At 38.4% G+C, this 15,764-nt stretch overlaps 1 protein-coding gene across 4 annotated transcripts in view; it reads right to left on the bottom strand.

Moving 5' to 3' along the window:
- ATL1 (atlastin GTPase 1) overlaps positions 1-15,764 on the bottom strand; it is a 101,662-nt gene that overhangs the window by 31,419 nt on the left and 54,479 nt on the right. For all 4 annotated transcript variants that reach the window (XM_037730773.1, XM_017506745.2, XM_037730772.1 and 1 more), the window contains 4 exons: positions 12,497-12,631; positions 11,927-12,031; positions 10,046-10,096; positions 6,280-6,336 (listed from right to left, as the gene is read on the bottom strand). In XM_037730773.1, the coding sequence (XP_037586701.1) occupies positions 6,280-6,336; positions 10,046-10,096; positions 11,927-12,031; positions 12,497-12,631 (348 nt within the window). The remainder of the gene's footprint in view (positions 1-6,279; positions 6,337-10,045; positions 10,097-11,926; positions 12,032-12,496; positions 12,632-15,764) is intronic.

Below are 15,764 nucleotides of genomic sequence, written 5' to 3'. Positions count from 1 at the left end.
TCACCTCAGTTCAGAAAAGTGTTCTCCAGCACTTTCTTCTTTAGCTTTATATTTCATATTTAGTGCTTTGATCCATCTGGAGATGACTTCTATAATGGTATAAAATAGTAAAAATCCAGCTCTTTCTTCAAATAGGGAATTCGTTTTTCCAAACCCCACTATTAACCCATTTATTTCTCACCAGTTTATCATGCCACCTCTATTGACTGCCAGGCTCCCATATATACATGAGTGTATTTAAACTGTTTAGTTCCATTGAGCTTTGCTCTTGCATCTGTGCAGGACCTCACCATTTTCATTGCTATGACTTTTTAGTGTGTATTGAGCCCTCTAATTTAGATCTTCTTCTTAAAAACTAACTTAAGACTGGGTTTGGTGGCTCACACCTGTAATCCCAGAACTTTCGGAGGCTGAGGCAGGTGGATCACCTGAGGTCAGGAGTTTGAGACCAGCCTGGCCAACATGGTGAAACCCTGTCTCTACTAAAAATACAAAAAAATTAGCTGGGCATTGTGGCGCATACCTGTAATCCCAGCTACTTGGGAGGCTGAGGCAGGAGAATCACTTGAACCTGGAAGGCAGAGGTTGCAGTGAGCCAAGATTGTGCCATGGCATTCCAGCCTGGGCAACAAGAGTGAGGCTCTATCTCAAAAACAAAAACTGACTTAAATCAAAATGAGACTTAATTCTTCCATATGAGTTGTAGAAAATATACAAAAAAAATCCTGTTGTAATTTCAATTATAATTGCACTGAGTTTGACTAATTTTTTGAGAATTCTCTACAACATTAAATCATACCATCTGTGATCATATTACATCTCTTGGTTTATACAACTTTTTCTTTATAGTTTTTAATAGACCTTTGAATTTTTCTCCAGAAAGGTCTTTGTATTTTGGTGGCAAATTACTGAAAATTTTTGTTTTGTTTTGCTATTGTGAATGGCATATATATTTTAAAACTTATATTTTCTAGTTGTAATTGCTGGTTTTAAGAAATGCTATTGATTTTTTAAGATTTAAAAATGTTGTTACATAATATGATACCTACAAAAGAAGGTATAATATGATACCTCCTTTCCTAATTGAATACCCTTTATTTCTTTCGGTTGCCTGATTACCCTGGCCAGAACTTCCAATACTGTGTTGAATAGGGGTAGTGAGAGAGGACATCCTTGTCTTATGCTGGTTTTCAAAGGTAATGCTTCCAGTTTTTGCCCATTCAGTATGATATTGGCTGTGGGTTTGTCATAAATAGCACTTATTATTTTGAGATATGTTCCATCGATACCTAGTTTATTGAGAATTTTTAGCATGAAAGGCTGCTGAATTTTGTTGACGGCCTTTTCTGTGTCTATTGAGATAATCAGGTTGTTTTTGTCACTGGTTCTGTTTATGTAATGGATTACATTTATTGATTTGCATATGTTGAACCAGCCTTGCATCCCAGGTTGACCTGATCATGGTGGATAAGCTTTTTGATGTGCTGCTGAATTCTGTTTGCCAGTATTTTATTGAGGATTTTCGCATCGATGTTCATCAGGGATACTGGCCTGAAATTTTCTTTTTTAGTTGTGTCTCTGCCAGCTTTTGGTATCAGGATGATGCTGGCCTCATAAAATGAGCCGGGGAGGAGTCCCTCTTCTTCTATTGTTTGGAATAGTTTCAGAAGGAATGGTACCAGCTCCTCTTTGTACCTCTGGCAGAATTTGGCTATAAATCCATCTGGTCCTAGACTTTTTTGGTTGGTAGGCTATTAATTGCTGCCTCAATTTCAGAACTTGTTATTGGTCCATTTGGGGATTTGACTTCTTCCTGATCTAGTCTTGGGAGGGTGTATGTGTCTAGGAATTTATCCGTTTCTTCTAGATTTTCTAGTTTATTTGTGTAGAGGTGTTTATAATATTCTCTGATGGTAGTTTGTATTTCTGTGGGATCAGTGGTGACATCCCTTCATCATTTTTTACTGCATCTATTTGATTCTTCTCACTTTTCTTATCAGTATGGCTAGCGGTCTATCTATTTTGTTGATCTTTTCAAAAAACCACATCCTGGATTCATTGATTTTTTGAAGGGTTTTCATGTCTCTATCTCCTTCAGTTCTGCTCTGATCTTAGTTATTTCTTATCTTCTGCTAGCTTTTAAATTTGTTTGCTCTTGCTTCTCTAGTTCTTTTAATTATGATGTTAGGGTGTTGACTTTAGATCTTTCCTATTTTATCTCATGGGCAGTTAGGGCTATAAATTTCCCTCTACACACTGTCTTAAATGTGTCCCAGAGATTCTAGTACATTGTGTCTTTGTTCTCACTGGTTTCAAATGACTTATTTATCTCTGCCTTAATTTAGTTATTTACCCAGTAGTCATTCAGGAGCAGGCTGTTCACTTTAGTAGTTGTGCAGTTCTGAGTTAGTTTCTTAATACTGAGTTCTAATTTGATTGCACTGTGGTCTGAGAGATTGTTTGTTATTATTTCCATTCTTTTGCATTTGCTGAGGAATGTTTTACTTCCAATTATGCGGTCAATTTTACAATAAGTGCAATGTGGTGCTGAGAAGAACGTATATTCTGTTGATTTGGGGTGGAGAATCTGTAGATGTCTATTAAGTCCACTTGGTCCAGAGCCGAGTTCAAGTCCTGGATATCTTTGTTAATTTTCTGTCTCATTGATCTGTCTAATATTGACAGTACGGTGTTAAACTCTCCCATTCTTATTGTGTGTGAGTCTAAGTCTCTTTGTAGGTCTCTAAGAACTTACTATGAATCTGGAAGTTCCTGTATCAGGTGCATACATATTTAGGATAGTTATCTCTTCTTGTTGCATTGATCCCTTTACCAGTATGTAATGCCCTTCTTTGTCTCTTTTGATCTTTTTTGGGTTAAAGTCTGTTTTATCAGAGACTGGGATTGCAACCCGATTTTTTTTTGCCTTCCATTTGCTTGGTAAATATGCCCCCATCCTTTTATTTTGACCCTATTTGTGTCTTTGCACATGAAATGGGTTTCCTGAATGCAGCATACTGATGGGTCTTGACTCTATTCAATTTGCCAGTCTGTGTCTTTTAATTGGGGCATTTAGCCTGTTTACATTTAAGGTTAATATTGTTATGTGTGAATTTGATCCTGCCATTATGATGCTAGCTGGTTATTTTGCCTGTTAGTGGATGGCAGTTTCTTCACAGCAATGATGGTCTTTATAATTTGGTATGTTTTTGCAGTGGCTGGTAGGTGGAACATGCCCTTTTGATGTTTAGTGCTTCCTTCAGGAGCTCTTGTAAGGCAGGCCTGGTGGTGACAAAATCTCTCAGCATTTGCTTGTCTGTAAAGGATTTTATTTCTCCTTTGCTTATGAAGCTTAGTTTGGCTGGATATGAAATTCTGGGTTGAAAGTTATTTTTTCGTTTTTTTGAGACAGAGACTTGCTCTGTCGCCAGGTTGGAGCGCAGTGGCGAGATCTTGGCTCACTGCAACCTCTGCCTCCTAAGTTCAAGCAATTCTCCTGCCCCAGCCTCCTTAGTAGCTGGGACTACAGGCACATGGCACCACACCCAGCTAATTTTTGTATTTTTAGTAGAGACAGGGTTTTACTATGTTGACCAAGATGGTCTCAATCTCTTGACCTCATGATCTGCCCACCTTGGCCTCCCAAAGTACTGGGAATACAGGCTTGAGCCACCATACCTGGCCCAATTATTTTCTTTAAGAATTTTGAATATTGGCTCCCACTCTCTTCTGCCTTGTAGGGTTTCTGCCAAGAGATCCACTGTTAGTCTGATGGGCTTCCCTTTGTGGGTAACCCGACCATTCTCTCTGGCTGCCCTTGATATTTTTTCGTTCATTTCAACCTTGGTGAAAAGGATGATTACATGTCTCGGTGTTTCTCTTCTCATGGAGTATCTTTGTGGTCCTCTCTGTATTTCCTGAATTTGAATGTTGGCCTGCCTTGCTAGACTGGTGACGTTCTCCTGGATAATATCCTGAAGTGTATTTTCCAACTTGATTTTATTCTCCCCATCACCAACAGGTACACCAGTCAAACGTAGATTTGGTCTTTTCACATAGTCCTGTCTTTCTTGAAGGCTTTATTAGTTTCTTTTCACACTTTTTTCTCTAATTTTGTCTGCTCACTTTATTTTACTGAGTTGATCTTCAATTTCTGATATCCTTTCTTCCACTTCATCAATTCAGCTATTGGTACTTGCGTATGCTTCATAAATTTCTCATGCTGTGTTTTTCAGCTGCATCAAGTCATTTATGTTCTTCTCTAAACTGGTTATTCTAGTTAGAAATTTGTCTAACCTGTTTTCAAGATTCTTAGCTTCCTTGTATTGGGTTAGAACATGCTCCTTTAGCTTGGAGGAGTTTGTTATTATCCACCTTCTGAAGCCTACTTCTGTCAATTCATCAAATTCATTCTCTGTCCAGTTTCGTTCCCTTCCTTGCAAGGAGTTGTGATCCTTTGAAGGAGAAGAGGCATCCTGGTTTCTGGAATTTTCAGCCTTTTTGGACTGGTTTCTCCCCATCTTCATGGATTTATCTGCCTTTGGTGTTTGAAGTCAGTGACCTTTGGAGGGGGTCTCTAACTGGATGTCTTTTTTGTTGATGTTGATACTATTCCTTTATGTTTGTTAGTTTTCCTTCCAACAGGCCCTTCTGCTGCAGTTCTGCTAGAGTTTGCTGGAGGTCCACTCCAGACCCTGTTTGCCTGGATATTACCAGTGGAGGCTGCAGAACAGCAAAGATTGTTGCCTATTCTTTCCTCTGAAAGCTTTGTCCCACAGGAGCACCTGCCAGATGCCAGCCAGAGCTCTCCTGTAAAAGGTATCTGTCAGCCCCTACAGGAAAGTATCTCCCAGTCAGGATACACGGAGGTCAGGAAGCCACTTGAGGAGGCAGTCTGTCCCTTATCAGAGCTCAAATCCTGTGCTGGGAGATCCACTACTCTCTTCAGAGCTGCTGGGCAGGGACGTTTAAGTCTGCTGAAGCTATGCCCACAGCTGCCCCTTCCTCCAGGTTCTCTGTCCCAGGGAGGAAGGGGTCTTATCTTCAAGTCCCTGACTGGGGTTGCTACCTTTTTTTTCAGAGATGCCCTGCCCAGAGAGGAGGGAATCTGGAGAGGCAGTCTGGCTGCAGTGGCCTTGCTGAGCGGAGGTGGGCTCCACCCAGTTCAAACTTCCTGGCAGCTCTGTTTATACTGTGAGGGTAAAACCACTTGCCCAAGCTTCAGCAATAGTGGATGCTCCTCCCCCCAGGAGGCTTGAGTGTCCCAGGTCAAGCTCAGACTGCTGTGCTGGCAGTGAGACCTCAGTGTATCAGCTTGATGAGCTCCACGGGGGTGGGGCCCACCGAGCCAGACCACTTGGCTCCCTGGCTTCAGCCCCCTTTCCAGGGGAGTGAACGGTTCTGTCTTGCTGGTGTTCCAGGTAACACTGGGGTATGAAAAAAACCTCCTGCAGTTAGCTCAGTGTCTGCCCAAATGGCTGCCCAGTTTTGTGCTGAAACCCAGGGCCCCGGTGGTGTAGGCACTGGAGGGAATCTCCTGGTCTTTGGGTTGCAAAGACCATGGGAAAAGCACAGTGTCTGGTCCTGAGTGCACAGTACAGTCCCTAATGGCTTCCCTTGGCTAGGAGAGGGAGTTCCCTGACCCCTTGTATTTCCCAGGTAAGGCAACACCCCACCCTGCTTTAGCTCACCCTTCTTGGGCTGTACCCCCTGTCCAACCAGTCCCAATGAGGTGAACCAGGTTCAACAGGAAATGCAGAAATCACCCACCTTCTGCGTTGATCTCACTCGGAGCTGAAGACTGGATGTGTTCCTATTCAGCCATCTTGCCAGCCCCCTATTCTAAATAATTCTTATTAACTTCAAGTCTCACAAAATTATAGACACTTATTTTCCTTCACTTAGTATGTGCCTGATGTATCTTTTTCCATCCTTTTATTTTCAAATGAACACATTCTTATGTTTTAATACATCTCATAAGAAAGATATGGCTGGATGCTTAAATCTTGTACATAAATGACATTGGCTGGGCCCACGAACCAGAATGCCTAATTCATCTTTCATTTCCACATTTCTTTTTTAAAAAATGATTCTTAAAAATTCAATTTCCCCATTTGTATCTCATTCTATCTTGCATCAAATAGCATAAAGTAGGTAAAAACTGTTTCCTCAATGAAATAAAAAATTTAAAAAGAAGGAAGCATGACCCTAATTAACATACCTGGTTATAATCTTCAGAAAAATCTAGTAAAAATGTACTATCATTTAACCCTCACTCACCTGAAATGGCTTCAAGAATGTTTCCTCCATTGCCAGTCTGCCATACTCAGTGAAAAGCTAGAAGGAAAATTACACACCCACACACCCCAGAACACACACACACACACACACACACACACACACACAGAGAACTTTAGCATCTGTGAAGTTTTAATTCTTGCCTTTCATTCACTTTTACCCCTAGCTATAACAGAATATTATATTATTAAGATTATAATAACCATTTTCAGGAAATAAGCATTGAACAGGTAAAGCAGAGCCATGTTAATTAGATATTTAAGAATAAAAGACATGGCCTGGTGTGGTGGCTCACATCTGTAATCCCAGCACTTTGGGAGGCCGAGGCAGGCGGATCATGAGATCAAGAGATTGAAACCAGCCTGACCAACATGGTGAAACCTCGTCTCTACCAAAAATACAAAAATTAGCCGGGTGTGGTGGCACGTGCCTATAGTCCCAGCTACTTAGGAGGCTGAGGCAGGAGAATCGCTGAAACCCGGGAGGTGGAGGTTGCTGTAAGCTGAGATTGTGCCACTGCACTCCAGTCTGGTGACTGAGTGAGACTCCGTCTCAAAAAAAAAAAAAAAATAGTAAAAGACATAAAGTACATTTTAAAAATAAAATTTCCATTTTATTAATACCTTTTATATTTTAAAATTAACACCTTTTATATCTAGAACGTGGGTTAATTTTTTATGGGGGACAAAAGGGAAGAAGGAAACATGCCAAATGACCTTTTGAAGCTGAACTTGCATAAATTAGACCAGAGAGTCTTAAACTATGTAGGACACATTTACAAAAGTTGTTGCCTGAGGACATTTAAAGGTGCAATGGCTCGGATTACTACAAAAGCATTAAGCATTTAGCTTAAGAAATGGAGAGTCTTCTTCTTTTTCTTTTTCTTTTTTTTTTTTTTTTGAGACAGGGTTTCACTCTGTCACCCAGGCTGGAGTGCAGTGGCATGATCTCTGCTCATTGCATCTGATTAGAGTTTTATCCAGGCTGGCTGACTGGGTTTCTCCATGTGAACACAGGAAATGCTGCTTCATATACAAGAATAACAAGCCATAGCTACTATTCAGTCCTGGGGAAAAATGCTGACACTCAGGAGTTCCATCCCTTGCCCCTTTAGAATAGCATCCTAGCACTGTGCTTCCTCTCTGGTGGGACCTAGGGAATCTAGAAAGTAAAGGTAATTACCAGGCACCTGAATAAATTGATGAACTAAAAGTCTGGGATACCATGTTTAAAAGGTTCCTGGTCCAGAGATTAGATCCTCTCATTAGCATCATTCACTAATAATTTGAATTCACAGTAACATCTATGGAAGGCTGAAGTGTTGTCATTTACAGGAAAAATCTTTAAATAACCTCAAAAAATAATTACTCAATATCAAAGTCCAAAATTAGCATTTTTAAAGAAACCCCTCAACTGGCATTGAACAGTGCCATGCTATTAACTTGGAAAGTAGTTGGCTAGGTTATGGTGTTAGAGTAGGCAGGCAGCTAGACATGAGCAGGAGGGGGAGTTTCTGCGAAAAGGGAGGTGTGGAAAATTTCACACCCCAGAGATCACCTAAAACATGCATGCTAGATATGGGAGGAGAGGAGGGAAAACACCTATGCAGAAAGGAACATCCCTTAAGACGGCCCAGTAATCAGTTACCTGCAGTTAACCTGCCAGAATGTAGCTAGCTATGCAGATAAGGAGGGGAAGAGGGCAAAGGAGAAATTCCTAAGAGATCTGTGAGTGCAGCAAGTATAGATACGACTGGTATACAACCTTCCTGGTGTGGCAGTAATGAGCAATGTAGCCATTAGGTAGAATTTGTATCCAACTCCAGGCCTATGCATGCACATCAACTAACAGTAAGGGAGGGTCCCACAAGCCTGGGATGGGAACGAGGTGGGGAAAAGCAGTGACTTAAGGCAGAAGAGGGAAAACTAGACAAAGAAAAAAAGACAGATTTAGGACAGAGGCAGGAATTTCAAGCAAGAAAAAAATCCAACATCAGAAAAACCCAACACAGAACTCTCAGGGTGCTGCTGGCTCACTTTCTTTCCGCAGCCCACTCTGCCTGTGTGTGCTGGCTCTCTAAATAAACTCTGTGGTCTCTATTTTCCTTCAATAAATTATCTTTTCAGCTAAACTGTCTCTTGGCTGAAATCTTTCTCCCAAGATGACAGAGGACCAAGGATTCCCCCACTTCCTGGATTTGAGGAATTTGAGGATTCCCACAATGGAACATGCCCAAAAAAGTAACTATTCTTGGCCAGGTGTGGTGGTTCATGCTCGTAATCCCAGCACTTTGGGAGGCCGAGGCGGGTGGATCGCCAGCTCATGATATTGAGACCATCCTGGCCAACATGGTAAAACCCCGTCTCTACTAAAAATATAAAAAGAATTAGCCAGGTGTGATGGCGCACGCCTGTAGTCCCAGCTACTCGGGAGGCTGAGGCAGGAAAATTGCTTGAACCTGGGAGGCGGAGGTTGCAGTGAGCTGAGATGATGCCACTGCACTCCAGCATAGCGACAGAGCGAGACTCCATCTCGAAAAAAAAATTGTTCTTATTATGAAAAACACCTCACAATTATTCAGCGTATTTGTTATAAATGGTCAGCATGATGTACTAAATATATATTCAGTAGCATGCTGGATGTGAACTCCAAATAATAATTTTAATGTCTTAGATTACCTTGCTCTATCACTCTTTGTTATTGTTAAGTTTGCACATTTTACCACATGGCTCTGATTGCCAAGATAAAATAATATATTTAAAGTAAAATTTTCTATAAAACATGCAGAAGAAAAACTATGAGAAATACCACAGATTTTGCTATGTAAATAAGAATACTGTAAATTGAAAGAGAGTATGACACAGATGTGAACCATCTTTAAATATCTAACCTCTTTGAAATTAAATACTGCTTGGAGAGAGGAAGGAGCACAGAGCACAGTCAGATGACAGATATTTTTTTTCTTTTGAGACAAGGTCTCACTCTGTCTCACAGGCTTGAGTGCAGTGATGTGATCACGGCTCACTGCAGCCTTGACCTTCAGGCTCAAGTGATCCCCCCACCTCAGTAGCTGGGAGGGCTAATTTTTTTTTAAGAGACAGGGTCTCACTATATTGCCCAGCTTGGTCTTGAATTCCTGGCTCAAGTGATCCTCCTGCCTCCACCTCTCAAAGTGCTGGGATTACAGGCATGGGCCACTATGCCCAGCTCAGATTATTGGATTTTTATAAGTTCTATTCACATTCTACTACTAATTGGCCATGAGTTTCAGCAAGTCATTTATTTCCTTCAGCCTTATTTTACTCATAAAACATAAAGGATAAATTGAATGTCACTGAGGTCTCCTTCAGATCTAAAATAGAGTTCTATGAGTTATCAAGTTGCCCCTCCTAGCTCTTAGGTATAAAGTGGTTCACAGGAAAAAAAAGTGGCATATAACAGCTATCATACTAACAATTATTAAATCTCTTACCTTAATATTTCAACCTCACATTTTGGGTAATTTTTAACCCAAAGATTCTCTAATTTGCTGTATATTTTCACATATACAGGGATAATAGCAAGTAGCTTTACAGAAATAAAGGAATTTGAAATTTTAATTAGAGACAATATAACCATATAGGGCCGGAGCAAGGTATCTAGAAATAGGATATCCCCCATCTGATTATGTTTTTATCATTCCCCAAAGTTCTGCTATACATGTTCCAAAGACTACCAGATATGCAAGTAAGAATATAAATATTGTTACCTGGAGGTGCTGAAGATCATCCTCCTGGACATTTTGGGATAAGTTATATACCTTGATAAAGAAATAACATCACAATGATAAGATAATTAGCATCATCCTAAGCACTTACTTCATCATTTTCTACTATCAGTTATCACAGAAATGAACTCTTTTACATACACACTTACACGATGATATTTCCAAGACCTTCAGAGAGAAATAAAAGAAGGTTGAGAGACAATAAGGAATGTCCAATGATCATAAAATAGTTCCAGAAATACAGTGGTCACCTGCTCCGGAGACAGACTATTACAATTATTTTATGAAGCTAATTTAGCAATTAGTCAAAACAATCATTCTTCCAAGCAAAACAAAATAATAGCAATCTAAATCTCAGCAACCCATATGGAAAATTTTGTTTTGAAAAATTATATTGACTTCTTCACAATTAATAATTTTATTTACGTCTATACAGAGTTTCATCACATGAAAGTGAGGTTCTGAATACCATGCTCACATTCTTATACATATGCATTACTGCTTCATGAACCAATCACAGCATTATGATGACATTTTTTGAGGGGAATAAATATCATTAACTTCAAAGAAAAGTTAAGGAGGCATATATGTTTATGTACTGATACAAAGAGAATACTTTGTATACTTATTTAAATAACATCATCATTTCTCATATAATAAAAAAGTCATTACTAAGGAGTTAGCAGATTTTTCTATGAAAATATTCAATGTATTCAGGTCAAATATAAATAATGAGTAATACTGAAAAGCAAAGTCTATGTGGTTTAAATAGGGTTGTACAAATATGGCTTACACTGTGAATTATGAATAAATTAGATATTAAGTCAGTATTTTAAAGGCTTATACAATGTGTATATTCTAAAAGTTATATTGTACATGATAAATATATATAATTTTTACTTGTCAATTGAAAGAAAAGTCAATTTTTAAAAGTTGATTAATCATAGGTTATAACCATGACTTTTTAAATGGTTTTTAAAGTAATTTATTTAATAAATTTAGTCTTTCCTTCCTCCTCCTGTTTATCCCGTCTTGGTTGTCCTAACCATATATGATGCCCTTGTTGCTGGTTCACTAGCTCCATTCTCTATGCTTGCTTATAATTTCAGCCTTGACTCGCTCATCCTGACTACTTTGCCTTTCCTGCCTTTTTAAGCTATCTTACCTTTTTTTAATTGCTCTGTCCTGTTCTTTGGCTACTCTCTCTTTTTGCTTTTGCCAGTGAATTGAAAATATCTAAAATCAGTATTAAAATATTTTATGCTATCGGTTCTATGGTTCTAATAAAACTCTCCAAGGATTTTCAGGACTATTTAGAAAGCCCACAATAACCTCAAAAATAAGACTTTTAAAAAAGTGAAAGAAGGAAAGGAAAGAAAGATAAATTTTATATATATTTACTTTCCTAAATATACATTAAGGTGTTTTTAAAAGGTATGAATGCATGCAAATGTTTTTACATGTAGAAATATTTCTAATGGCTATATAGAACAAAATTTATTTTATAAATCCTGTTTCATTAAACTTACTTATAATAGATGGTCTCAATGTATACGCATATAAGATTTATGTTACTGAGTTTATTATAGGCTTTAAACAAATTTTTTAAAACCCCAATAAGATAATATGACCTTTTCTAACTAAAGCAGTCAACCTGAAAGTTTGTCAGTAACTAGACAACAGTAACAAAAACAAATCTACTCTTATCGAAATCACAAGAACTGGTATGCTAATTGTGCCAAATAATATGTATGATTTACAATTTCTGTTGCTTATGTCATTATGACATGTATGTAGAAACACATGTGCTCATAATTTTTAGTTGAAGAAACATCATGAAAATGAGTTTATTTTATTTCATACCTGTATTGAGCTGATCATTGTGCTAAGGGCAAATACGGTGGCTGAATCTCTCAAAGTTGACTGACTATCAAAGGTTCCCTGAGTATCCATCAATAACACTGCAACCTACAGGCAAGAAAAGTACATTGTTGATATTTTATAGAACATGTATGTCTTCAGGGTTACCACAATGTTAATATCATAAGAACTAAAGCAAACCATTATCAATGAATACTATTTTAGAAAATTTCTTACATATGCCATGAATGCCACAGAACAGAAAAATATTAATTAACTGCTGATTACTGTTACAAGTAATTTTTACTAGTAATTCAACATAAGAGAAACTTTATGTAGCATTGAAACAATATAGAGATGTTACTTGCTGATCTGCTGTTCTATCATCCTTATAATTTTGCCTACCTTGATGACAAGAAAGGGAAACAAAGGTCATGCTATTGGATGCTATCCCACTTTAAGCTTCATGTCAAATGGCCAAAACTAATTTTCAAAAGTGCAACTTCAAGGATCGTAAAAAGTAGTAACTGTTATAAGTGAAAATCAATATTATTTAGGAGGTTAGCATCATACCTTTTTACCATCAGGTTTATTGATAAGGAAGACTTCACTCCATATCTGGATGCCTGTGGTCTCTCGTTCGGATCCACCTCTCCATGAAAAACCAGTCAACGGTTCATTGTAATCTCCAACCCAATCAACTGATTCCTATAAAATAATAAAGTCCATGATATGGAACCAGATACATGTGTATAGTTTTTTCCATTCATCCATTCTGATTCTTAACCCTCTCCAATTCTAGTTAAACGGAAACAACATATGCATATCTATTGCATTGATACAATCACTTTATTCATCCAAAAAATAATTACAGAGGAGCAACTATCTTTATATATCCTGAACATATAAAAAATGTGGTTTTTATATGTTCAGGATATATAAAGATGGTTGCTCCTCTGTAATTATTTTTTATAATTAAAATATAATTTTTTATAATTAAAATGTGGTTTTTATATGTTCAGGATATATAAAGATGAAAAGATATTATTGCAGACCAGAGGAAATTCACAGCCTAACAGCGAGACAGACATGCAAACGAACCATTATGATGCAATAAATGTGTGCCAAAATGGAAGTACACATAACGCATAAATGGTAGCATAGAAAAGCAGTAACTAATCCTTGGTCAGGCAAGACCACATAGGAGAGCTGATGTTTGAGCTAAGACTTGAAAAATATTTAGGAATTTTCCAAGGGAGCAAATTTGGAGAGGGCATGTGGGGAGCATATTATGCTTTGGTATGAGGGGAGGAGGAAGCAAGTAGCAGCAAGAGGCTGGACAGATGGCCAGATTCTGAAAGGCCTTGCAAAGTGCCTAAGGGAGTCAGATTTTATGCTGCTGGCAATGGAAAGTTATGAAGAAGCAGAGATGAATTAAAATCATAGTTCTGGTAGAAGATATCATTCTAGAAGTTGGTAGGGCTAGTTAGTAGGGAAGGGAAATTACAGCTAGGAATGATAAAAGGGGGGGTTATAATAAACGTCAAAAACATGATTGAGGGCCTGACCAGGGCCAGGACAGTGGGAAGGAATAGACAAGTACTGATACAAGTGGGGTTTGAGAAGCCAGAGGAAGACAGAATAGGAAAAACAATCAAATGTAAAAAGGCTAAAGATCAAGTTGTATAAGGAATGGAAAATATCCCATAGATTTAGTAAGTCAGTAATTGGTGACCTTGGTTCATAGTAGTTACCCCCATTTTGATATTTGTTATAGAGAATAAGTTATCAGTTTTTGGAAGATCTCATTAGATAATTCTCCAATCTAAAACCTTACATTAAGGAATGCAGAGGAATGTGGAAATGGACTACTTGGACTGATAAAAAATCTACATAAACGAATATAAAGAAAAACTTAATTATATCCTGTCTTGTCCTAAAAGGCATTTTAGACTCTTATCAAGAGTTTTGGTTCTTCTATGAATTTGTTCCATTATCTGGCTCATACCTATTCAATCTTATTTCTTTTCCATCTCCAATACTTAATTTGCACTCTAGGGAAGAAGGTGCACACTCTGTTTAATACATGTATCATAGCTATTCCTCGTAGTCCAGAATGTCCATTCTTTCTTTTCTGATCCAGATCTGCACATCTTCAAAATCTATTCTAACTCCCAATATCTCTGTGAAGCTTTCTCCAGTTGCTTTGGCCTAATATGCTCTTCCCTGAACCACACTTAGAAATGTATTGTTCAGGCTGGGCACAGTGGCTCATGCCTGTAATCCCAGCACTTGGGAGGCCGAGGCTGGTGGATCACTTGAGGCCAGGAGTTTGAGACCAGCCTAGGCCACATGGTAAACCCCTGTCTCTACTAAAAATACAATAAATTAGCCAGGCATGGTGGCACATGCTTGTAATCCCAGCTACTTTGGAGGCTAAGGCAGAAGAATTCTTCAACCTGGGAGGCGAGTTGCAGTGAGCCAAGGTTGTGCCATTGCACTCCAGCCTGGACGACAAGAGTGAAACTCCATCTCAAAAAAAAAAAAAAAAAACCAGTCTGGGCAGGGTGGCTCACGCCTGTAATCCCAGCACTTTGGGAACCTGAGGTGGGCGGATCACGAGCTCAGGAGATCGAGACCGTCCCGGCCAACATGGTGAAACCCCGTATCTACTAAAAATACAAAAAAATTAGCTGGGCGTGGTGGCACATGCCTGTAGTCCCAGCTACTCAGGAGGCTGAGGCAGGAGAATTGCTTGAGCCCAGGAGATGGAGATTGCAGTGAGCCGAGATCGCGCCACTGCACTACAGTTTGGGTGACAGTGCGAGACTCCATCTCAAAAAATAAATAAATAAATAAATAAATAAAACAAAAACAATGAAATATATTGATCACCATGTAATGATCCTCTAATTATTTCACCTATCTTAATTCTGTCTCCTTGGCCAAACCATGAGATGCCTAAGTGCAAAATCTATGTTTTATTTGGTATCCACCATAGTGTCTAGCACAATCTAGGACATTTAGCAGGTAGTCAATAAATACTTACTATTGAGGTAGAAACTGAAATTTGTCCAATAAGGTATTGCCTGGAAAAATGTCTTAGGATGCATACTTCAATGAATAAATTGTGATTATTATTAATTAGCATAATACATTTCTACAATGTTAACTCTGCGTTAATAACCTACATTGAGATATTCATAAAAACCCTAAGCCTGAAAAATAACCTTGAAAGACAAGGAAAACAACCACAAATAGTTACTTTGGCAGAGCTAAAATTCAGCTTGTTTCATTAGTTATAGCATGCACTCAAATATTTCTTCAAAAATCACATATTGATTACTATGTGGCAGGTAAAAGGTAAGCTTATAAGCTTATAAAAGATAACATTATAAAAGATAACGGTTTTCCAGCTAAGAATAAACTAATCACATTTAAAATCCTGCCATTCTAATATGAATGATAATTATACATGCAGAAAAGAAAGTAGAATTTTATCTTTACAAGTCAATGATACATGCCCTTATGCAAGAAACAGCAAAACAAGTATTCATATTCTCTCTTGCTTTCTGAATGCTCTGCTAGGTGCAGAAAAAGAAAAAAAACAAAACAAACTTGGCACACTTTAATCTGAGCAAATTCTACTTAACACAACTAACATGACAAGTGGTATTGAGTATTCCATCCTGATATTTATTTGACAGTTAAAACTATGAATATGCATGCCGGGCACGGTGGCTCAAGCCTGTAATCCCAGCACTTTGGGAGGCCGAGGCGGGTGGATCACAAGGTCAAGAGATCGAGACCATCCTGGTCAACATGGTGAAACCCCGTCTCT

This window comes from Cebus imitator, unplaced genomic scaffold, assembly GCF_001604975.1.
Source record: "Cebus imitator isolate Cc_AM_T3 unplaced genomic scaffold, Cebus_imitator-1.0 Scaffold358, whole genome shotgun sequence".
NCBI classification, from domain to species: domain Eukaryota; kingdom Metazoa; phylum Chordata; class Mammalia; order Primates; family Cebidae; genus Cebus; species Cebus imitator.
This window is presented reverse-complemented; position numbering and strand designations above follow the sequence as displayed.